The following is a 10,545-nucleotide window of genomic DNA, read 5'->3' as shown; positions in this document are numbered from 1 at the left end:
ATAAGGTGCTGGGTGGTTACAGCTCTGGAAAGTGCAGGAGTTCATGAAAAAAGGAGTTACAACAGCTGGATGCACTTGACATCTACTCCAGTCTCTCGGGATCAGAGAATCATTAAGAAACTTTCCTTTTGTCCAGTCCAGTGTCCACAGGGAAATCGTGAGCTCAGAGCTTGGTATAAGAGTGAGGTGTGGCTAACGAGAACACCTAGGGAGCAGTAAATATCCTGTCTTTCTTGGTCCCTCAGACTGTCCCACATGGGACCTGAGAGGACATGATTTCTATTTGTGGAGCCCTAACTGCCCAGGGACCAGCCCTTGGCGCCCTCCTGAAATCCTGTGACACAGCCCAGATCCATCCTCAAGCGTCCAGGAGGGACTCAGATGCCACATGGAGAAGCCCCCATTACAGCCCCCACCCAGGTGAGTCTCAGAGCCCAGCAGGTAATTTGAAAGATCCAGAAAAAAAAGCAAACTGAGAAGTTCTGCCTCAGGTCACAGAGATCAAAACAGGCCCAGGAAGAAGAGGTTCCCTTGTTCTCTTGCTTGACTGACTCGTCACTTTATAATTAATTTACTTAATTTGTGACTCAAAACTGTCCACTGCTCTCAACAATACAGAGATGGTGCTGACAGTGAAGAGACAGGAAGGAAGGAAAATCTGTTAGGATGAGACTGAAGGGGGAGTGGGGGGCTTAACATGGTTCCAGTAAAGTTAGGACCCAGCCAAGAAGGTTCGGAATTGATGCAGAGGGAAAATAAAGTATTAAATGTGATGGGGCAGGCACTGAAGTGAGGGTCTCATTTTTAGGATGGGGTTAGGAGCAGGTGATCTGTATTAGAAAGATCCAGACTAATGGAGGCAGGTTACCTCACAGAGCAGCTGAGGAGCCTCCCTCATATTAGGAGCGCACGAGTCATACTTTTATTTAATGTCTGTTGGGGGATCTAAAGAGTTTCACTTTGCAACCACAATATTATTGGAGAATTTGCATAGTTTTGCTTCTTAGAATTTTCATTTTATCTATTATAAACTGTGCTCCTTCTGACAGATTTTTTACTTACAGAGTCTTAATTTTTATTCTGATTTGTGCTGAAATATTCAAACAGAATTGAAGTTTTTCAAAATGAGTGTTTTTCACTTACTGTTCCCACAGACGTATAGATTGTTGGACAAAATGTTTGAAAGTTGTCAATTTTGTGCGGGCCTCTGCAGATCCTATTGTTTCCAATGATAAATTTTAAACATAGGCAGTTTTCTTACACTCTTATAATCAATAACCTATTGTGTACATTTTGTTCATATGTTACATCTGTTTTTCCACATGACTATGTGCCCTAACTTTCGGGATTTCATCTGTTGTATGTTCATTGAGATTTCATTGAGATGAAACAGTGTGTAAGTTGGAGAAAATATGTTGATTTGATATATATATACACATATACAGCAATATGATTATCACTGCAGCACTAGCGAACACCTCCATCACTACATGCAATTAATGTTTCTTTTTGTCACAAAATGATTAAGAAATAATCTCTCAACAACTTTGACGTTTATAAGAAAGTACTGTTGACTATGTCACTGTACAGTAGATTTACAGAACCTTTTTCATCCAGCAGCTTCAAGAGTGTATCCTCAAACAACCTCTTCCAAATTCCCCACTCCAGTCCACATAAAAATGGATGTACATTTTTCACTGCTTTGGGAAAACTGTGATTTCCTAATTTGCATAGTCAATCTTTGCAAATTTACTTTTTAGAGAACCACATAGATGTAATTAAGTTCTTCTTATACCTATTTTTCAAAAGCTTAGATTTGTACTTCACTGTGCTTAATGCATTCATGTTGCTCTGCTATGTTTAACCAGGCTTTATTTTTCCCGGTACTCAATTTGTTGTATGGATTATAATTCCTTGACATATTTTCTAGTGATGAAGTCACAAATGTGGGCAAATGGCTGCAGTCCCTGCTCATTTGGATGTTACATGATGACAGAGAGGGTTGAGCACAAGGAAAAAGCACATGTGGGATATGAAGGTCTCAGGAATAACACGGAGGAAAGGGACAGACTGTTGGGCACAAGCAGGATTTTATGGAATATTGTCTGGGGAGGCCACTGCTTGTTGGACAAGGAGCAAAACAAGGACCAGTTTATCTGTGTCAAAGAGAGATCAAAACCTAAAGCCCAAGGAAAACAAAAGAATCCATTCCACAGAAACAAAAACCAGAGGAGGGACAATCTCACTCACTCTGCATCACGTCAGTGTGTGGTCACATATGGTGGAACAGGCAGAAAACACTCAGATCAGGAGCCCACTGTCAACCCCACCACAGGCGAGTGGAGTGACAGCGGGTCAGTCGGCCTGGGGGCCCTGGTGTCGAAGGAACTGTTCTCCACCAGGCCTGGCTCTTCAGTTGGGGCCTCACTCACATGGTCTCTCCCTCATTAGCAAGAACTGACCTTTCAAATACTTCTCTCCTGTATGCGATGATGCCAGATTCTTCTTACTGTGGCCTAAAGTCAGACCTGCCTTTACTCTGTGATGCAGCTTACCTACCCACACACACACACAGAAACGACATGCACACGTACACGCGTACACACAACTGAAAAAAGAGAACTGTAAATGAGCTTCCACAGTGTGTTCAGACAACACACTCACAACTTTTCTGACGTGCTTTACTGAGTCTGTTCTACCTCATGCACGTAAACTAACATCTGACTCCCTAATGGAGGTGAGTCTCAGGATATGAAAATTTCCTCTTGCATGTCTCCACAACTATTTTAGTATTTCCCGGTCTTTCTTCTCAACTTGTCATTATTTTTGTGAGACCATGGTCTTTATATAGCTCACGAAATATGTTTTATTTGGCTACTATTCCCAACTAAAGTAAGTCAGAGTGGGGTGTCGGAGCACAGTGAATACATTAATTTCTCACTTAATATCATGGATAGCTTCTTAGGAACTGCTACTTTAAGTGAACTGATCTATAGCAAAACCAACTGTATTGTAAGTCTGTCGATATAAACAAGAATTAAATTTCCGATGCCATATTTCTGGTCACAGATACATCATCAAAGTTCTAAATAGAGACCCTGACACTTTTACTATTAAACACTATTTGTATTCATTCAACTATTCCTTTATCTCCTAATCAGCTATTTCAGTTAGCATCGAGGACACTGGGGTCTGCCAAGAAGCAGACGGTGCAAAGGAACTGACCCTGACGGGATGCTGTTCAGATGCAGGGCAGTGGGCCACACTCACTACGGGTGCAAGTGCAGCCTGGCCCAGCCCTCACAGAGAGCAGTGAGGACGTGTCTCAAACAGTAAACATGGAACTGCCATTTGACCCAGTAATTCTACTCCTAAGTATTTGTTCAAAAAATTCACAAAACTAATTTGAAAAAAATTTGTACTCCCATATTTATTGCAGCACTATATATTACAGCTGAAACATCCCAATCTGTGTAGATCAAGTAGATGTAGTATATAGAGCTACAGTGGAATACTACTCAGTAATCAAAAAGATAAACTGTGCCATTTGTAGCAACATGGATGGAGCTTGAAATCATAATGCTAGGTGAAATCAGTCATGAGAAAGATAAATGTCAGATAGTGTGACTGATATGTGGAATATAAAGTAACTAAATTAGCAGATGAAGACAAGGCTAGAAATTAACCCTTGACAGCTGACTACAGAGCTGAGACACCAAGGGCGGAGGCTGGGGAAGGCTAAGAACAAGGCGGGAAGGAAGCACAATGATCTGAGGTGGTGGAATAGGGGTGAGTGGGTGTGCGTGCACTATGGTGGCCATACCTGGTGGGGTACCCTGATATTAAGTCAGTTACAAATAAATAAATGAATAAATAAATAAGAGTACAATAGCCAAGATTTTGTTTTTAGGTTCCCAGTGTCTTAAAATGCAGGGGAAATAACAACTTTTTTACAACAATTCTGGAGAGCTGATTCTTTGAAAGGTAAATCATTTCCTATTTTCGTTGTCTTTGGTGATTTGATTTCCAATTCTCAGCTCTGCCTCAATGCAAAGGGCAAAATGCCAAGCACATATCAGAAAGTGTGTGTGTGGCTGAAATAAGGGAAATAATCCTTATGACAAGTAAAGAGAAGCACAGATTAGACATCAGTCCCAAGTGGAAGCTGTCTTCTGTAATCAAACATTCACAATTTAGATGAAATGTGAGAGAAAGAAATGGATGGAGAGATTAAATTATCGATAATTGATACATGTAATACATAATATTCACACTTAGTTACAGCACATGTAACACTACAACATCAGCAAAGGTACGTCATGTGCAGGGACTTTGCTCGACAGCAGGATGTCGGGGCCTCCTGCCACTCTCATCTCCCCCCAACCTGGAGCATCCCCTCCTGTCACACCCCTACTTCTGGTTCTGTAACTCTGCCAGGAACACTCTGTACTGACATCTTTTTCTGGCTATTTCCAAAAACCCAAATGTTCTTCTCATGGATATATTGTTGCCACTGATAAATCCTTCATATATAAAATCCTTCAGATTTTTTTGTTCAAAGTCTCCTAATTGGAAGTGATTCTACAAGTTTACTCTAGATTCTACCTCTTCATCCAACTGCATTATTTTACTTAATAATTATAATCACCATATGAAATATCATTTACCGAGACCCCACGTGTACTTAGAGGAAAACTTGTTTGGTGGTAGGATTTTTCTTAAAAAAAAAAAAACAACCGAAAGATTTGATATAAGAATTATATAAAATATTAAAAAATATATTTATTTACTTATTGTGTATGCATACAAGAACTGGGGTGCAGGCCAGAGGTGCAGGGCGTGAGAAATCATCAGAGACAAGAATGGGGAGCACACCATGTTAATCTATGGAAATACACTGCTGAGGGGAGCAGCTGGCAAAACAGGAAAGGTCTGCTGCACCATGTGGGTCAGCTCTGTGGCCAGAGATCAAACTCAGGCTGTCCCAGTGGTAGCCTGAGACTTAAATCCTACGCTACCAGGGACACCCTAGGGCTAGGATTTTTCCAAGTCACTCTCACTGCTTTTTCTCCATGATTCTAACAATAGTTGAATAATATAATTGGTCAAACATATTTAAAAGAAAATCTCAGGAAATTTTCAAAGAAAATTTTGACTTGGAAAAATGTTTGCATTGGATGTAAGAATGGCTAATTATTCCAGCATCAGGAGAAGGTGGGCCATTCAACCGCCTTGAAAATTTATGTAAGAGGCATTAGCTCTATGAGATGAAATTTATTAGCTGAATGTATTTAAAATAAACTCACACCATTTAAACTCATGTCTTGACGGCTCTGATGTGGTGAAGTTTCCATCACTTCTGTCTCCATGCCCCAGGCTCCCCAGCGACCTGGCGCCAGGAAACCAAACCCACCCCACAGCGTTCACCCTCCTGGGGCTCTCAGAAGAGGCCTCGCTGCAGCCCCTCCTCTTCTGGGCATTCTTGTCAATGTACTTGGTCACGGTCACTGGGAATCTCCTCATCATCCTGGCCATCATCACGGACCCCCGCCTGCACACCCCCATGTACTGTTTCCTCTCCAACCTGTCCTTTGCCGACATCGGCTTCACCTCCACCACCGTCCCCAAGATGCTGCTGAACATCCAGACACAGAACAAAGCCATAACCTATGCAGGCTGCCACAGCCAGGTGTTTTTCTTCACATTTTATGCAGGTGTGGACAACTTCCTCCTGACAGCCATGGCCTATGACCGGTTTGTGGCCATCTGCCATCCCATGCACTACATGGTCATCATGAACCCCCAGTTCTGTGGCCTCCTGCTCCTTGCATCCTGGGTGTTAAGTCTTCTGCATGCTCTGTTACACAGCTTAATGGTTTTGCGACTGTCCTTTTGCTCACAGCTGCAAATCCCTCACTTCTTCTGTGAACTGGACCAGGTGGTCCAGCTTGCCTGTTCTGACACCTTCCTCAATGAGCTGGTGATATATTTAGCAACGGGGGTTGTGGTGCTCATTCCTCTCAGTGGCATCCTTTACTCTTACTCTAAGATTGTGTCCTCTGTTTTGAAAATCTCATCGGTGAGCGGCAGGTACAAAGCCTTCTCCACCTGCGGGTCTCACCTCTGCGTGGTCTCCCTGTTCTACGTGACGGGGCTTGGCGTGTACCTCAGCTCCGCCGCTACCCACAACTCCAGGGATAGTGCAACAGCCTCGGTGATGTACACGGTGGTCACCCCCATGCTGAACCCCTTCATCTACAGTCTCAGAAACAGGGACATAAAGCAGGCCCTGGGGAGGCTCTTCAGCTGCAGAGCAACCCCAACGTGACGGGGGCCGCTTCCTCAGATTGTATGGTCGGGAGCAGCAGGGCTCACAGTCCATGGACTAACTCATGATTCTGTCCTCAGTCAGTCAGAGATAATCTGTGCTTTGCCTATGTACAGACTTTGATATCAGTTTTTTATACATTATATACATGCTTACGATAAGTCCTTAATTATTTTTAACTGTTGTGTATGCTGGGTTCAGTATTAAGAAAAGCATAATCTGCATGAATTTTTCTTTAGGAAAATGCTTAAAGCAGGAAATTGGGTACTTACAAAATACTAGAAATAAATCCAGGAAAAATATGTACAAACGTATCAGGTAAAAACAAGCCACTTACGGATTATCTGCAAAAACATCTTGTCATATAAAATTATACATGAGTTTAACGGTTATGTTGACTTCAGAAATGATCACATCTGGAGCTGAACTACCAGAAAATTAAGTTTACAATAACCCAGGTGAAGTGGACAATGGTCTGGCCCCTGGGTGTAAATCCAAGCCCCTTGCAATGGTCAGTCTGTTTTTTTTTTTTTTAAGGTCTATACAAAACATTTATTGGGAAAAGGCAAGATTCAGATGATAATTGGACATTTATGGCCAATTTCCAAATACAAATGACCATTGTATTTCAACACATAACACTTACACTTATATTTTACAGATATTATAATGGAATAAAAAATATGTGTTCTATTCATATTTTTCTCTGGGTTGGGGGCACAAGAAACAACACAGAAAGTGGAGGGCAAAAAAGACATTGACTTTCTTTGCAATTTATATTAGGATGAAGAAAATGGAGAAAATATATTACCAAATATCAACAAAGCAGAATTGGTCAGTCTGTTTTTCCAGAGTACATTCTGTATGTGTCTATCCATATTCCAAGTTGATATGATAGCCCAATTTTTTTCTCTTATTAGATTTCAAACGTTCACATTAAATTTTAATGTGAATCCTACCCTACTGAAAACAGTAGCAAAATGGTGTTTAATTTTAAACTAAGTAAGCAGTACTTATTTGACGAAGTTCCTCCAGCAGATGGCAATGTAAGCTCAAATGTTACTGGTGACCAGAAATTGAATAATTTAACAGAAGACAGAAATCACACAAGAAATCGACTGATCAAATTCAGTTTACTCATATAATTTCCCTATGCTGGGATGCTTTATTTCTTTTCTTTTTATGGCACTTAAAAACCACAAAAAGTCATTATTTTTATGATTTTTAAAATATATACTATCAATAGAATACATCTTTAATTGTAAAATCAGACTAAATTATTTATGCCAGTTCTGAAGTTATGAGAATTAGACCTGGTCTATGTGCAGTATACTTGGTTTCCAAGGTTCAAAGTACCCTCTTTTACATGTCAGGACCTCACTCTCAGGGGGTCCTTCTAAAATCAGATGCTTTCCTCTCAGTCAATTAAACAATTCTCAGAAACGTTTGCAACCAGGTGCTAAATTTTGGATCTGGATCTTTCTATAACTCGAAGAATTTATGTATATGGTAACTGCTTTGTTCTATTGCTTCCTTCTATTATATACTAACCAAGCATGTACACATGTATGTAAAATGGGGTGAGTGAAAAGACTTACTTTAAATTCTAAAGTTCTACAACTCAAATTTCTTCAGTTATATTTCTTCATAATTTATGAGATTAATTAAAAACTATTAAGAAGTACAAACTATATAGTTATACAAAGAATCAAGAATACCCTGAAGTTTCTTAAGAGAGGTGATCTGAAATCTTTACTTCCTATAAGAGCTACCCTAGGAAGCTTTAAAGACTCCCGCATCTGGAATGCAAACGGGTCCAGCCACTATGGAAAGCTGTGTGGAGGTTCCTCAGAACACTCAAAATGGATCGACAATAGCATCCAGGGATTCCACTCTTAGGAATCCACCCAGAGAACACAAAAACACTAATGCAAAAGGAAACCTGCACGCCTGTGTTTGTTGCAGCACTGTTCACAATAGCCAAGATATGGAAACAACCTAAGTGCCCCCAAATTAACGAAGGGATCAAAAAGTTGTGGTGTATTTATACAATGGAATATCAGTTAGCGATCAAAAAAGACAAACTCTGCCTTTTGTGGCAACGTGGATGCAGCTGGAAGGGATGATGCTAGCGGAAATTAGAAGGAAAAAGATAAATACTGATGGTCTCATTGATATGTGGAGAATAGAGACACCAAACAAAAGGTCAAGAGAAAGTCAAAGCTAGCCAGCTGACCGTAGATCTGAGGCGTACAGCAAGGGAGAGGGTGGGGGGCAAACAGGGGAGGGAAGTGCTCAAGGGAATGCAGTGACGGTTCCCTGTGATGTGGTGGCGGGAGGCCTATGGGATCTACAACTATGTGAGAAATTTTTTTTAATTAATGCAAATAAAATAAAAACTCTCCATCTGGGCCACACCCATAAAAATTAAGTAAAACTCTGAAGGTGAGGCCCAGGTATCTGCAACTTTTCAAGCTCCCAGTATGCTGTTTACAGGAAGTTAGGGTCAAGAGCCATGGCCTCCGGCCTTCTTCTTAAAAATGTCCACATGAATGGATATGAACCCCACATGGGTCTCACTGGCATACAGATGTTCACCCAGGGGGGCCTGAGGCCCTGCGTTTACAGCAAGTTCTCAGGGAAGATGCAGCCAGTCAGGAACCACACTTTTTTAAGGTGGATGGTTCTCAGATGTCTGCTCTGTCAGCATCGCCTGGATAAACGGTGCGCCCAGTCTCAGAACTAGAGTCCACGCCACTGTACCTGGCCCAGGCGCTTTCTGACCTATCCAGAAATGGCTTCTAAGCTGTGTCACCCTGGCATGTGGATTATTTTGAGCTCAGATCCATTTCTCAGACTCAGACCGTGAAGTCTGAAGAGTTGGCAAGGCAGTGGTGCCAGCTGACATACGAGAAGAATCTACTTCATTTGCATTTCAGATAAACACCAGATAATATTTCAGTATCTCTCACGCAGTATTTGCAAAATACTTACGCTAAAAAATTATTTCTTGCTTATCTGAAATTCCATTGCACTGAGAGTCCTGTATGGTTACGTGCTGAATCTGGGAACCCTTGGATTGCAACACCACAACAGATACTGGGATTCTGCTGATTATTTTCCCAGAGGGACGTGTGGTGTTTACCCGGCCGACACTGTACTGGACGGTCGGGGGATATGGACACATGTGAAGTGGACAGTGACACCTGGAGGTGAGAAGCACCGAGGCGGTTCCCTATGGGGTAATAGTGCAGCAGAGGCTGAGTTTCAGCTTCTAGAGCATCTTCTGGATGTGTAAGTGGGACTGACACACACGGCGGTGGGAGCAACTGCCATACTTGGCTGCTAGTCTGCAGTCACACTTGGAGGAGGACCTGAAAGATGGTGGCTGGAAGAAGTCCTTTCTTGTTGAGTTTTGAGTCCTGAATCTTATTATTTACTACCTTTGTCTAGAATAAGTAGCTGGAGGTGAGACTAGGAGTGAGTGAGTGTGCGCGTGTGTGTGTGTACATGTGTGTGTACTGTACATGTGTTTGCAAATTCCTGCACAGTGGGGAATGGTTTGGCTGACTAGTTAGGAGTCTGAGAGGAAAAGAACTGCTAGACGGTGTATAAGCAGCTTTGGGAGTCTGTGAGTGGACACGGGAGTGGTTATGCAGGCTGGAGATTATTCTCTCACACTCAATTGTTACAAGGAAGCAGGCGCCTGGCATGGAAGAGGAACTGAATAATAAAGCAGAAAAAAGTGCTTTGGTGATTTGGCATTAGGCAGCCTTTGCACTGGCCACCTGAACTCTGACGGAGTGGCCGTAGGGACAGGGAGGGGCGGTGGCCTCCAATGGGGTCACCAGCAGGACTCCCCTTGACCAGCTGCCCCATGAATGAAGTGGGTGGCGGCGGTACAGATGCCTGCTGCTCAGTTAGTCCTCGAAGGGCAAACTGGCAGCCCTGCCTGGGGCGTGCAGTCAGCTGCCCGTCTCCCACTGCAGCACCTTCTGGATTCTTCCCGGTATTCTGAGCTGCAGCCCAGGCGACGGCTGCACACCTGGGGGACAGGGCTTCCCTCTTCCTCCCACAGGGGCATGTCCACCAGCAATCTCTGCTCTAGAATTTTATACTGAGCATGTGTTACACCGCACACTTTCACCCTACATCTGAGATACACTGAACTACACACGCGTCACTCACAGCAACCGACGAGCGCGTCCCGAGCAAGG

The 10,545-nt window shown here is 42.6% G+C and overlaps 1 protein-coding gene across 1 annotated transcript; it reads left to right on the top strand.

The window, feature by feature from the left end:
• Nucleotides 1-5,488: 5,488 nt before the first annotated feature.
• LOC311180605 (olfactory receptor 7A10-like) lies at nt 5,489-6,328 on the top strand (the record flags this gene model as incomplete). Its single annotated transcript, XM_084248523.1, has 1 exon — nt 5,489-6,328. The coding sequence occupies one exon, from the start codon at nt 5,489-5,491 to the stop codon at nt 6,326-6,328; it is 840 nt and encodes a 279-aa protein (XP_084104649.1).
• Nucleotides 6,329-10,545: the final 4,217 nt, after the last annotated feature.

This window comes from Talpa europaea (genome assembly GCF_964194135.1).
Source record: "Talpa europaea genome assembly, chromosome: 12".
NCBI lineage: Eukaryota > Metazoa > Chordata > Mammalia > Eulipotyphla > Talpidae > Talpa > Talpa europaea.
This window is presented reverse-complemented; position numbering and strand designations above follow the sequence as displayed.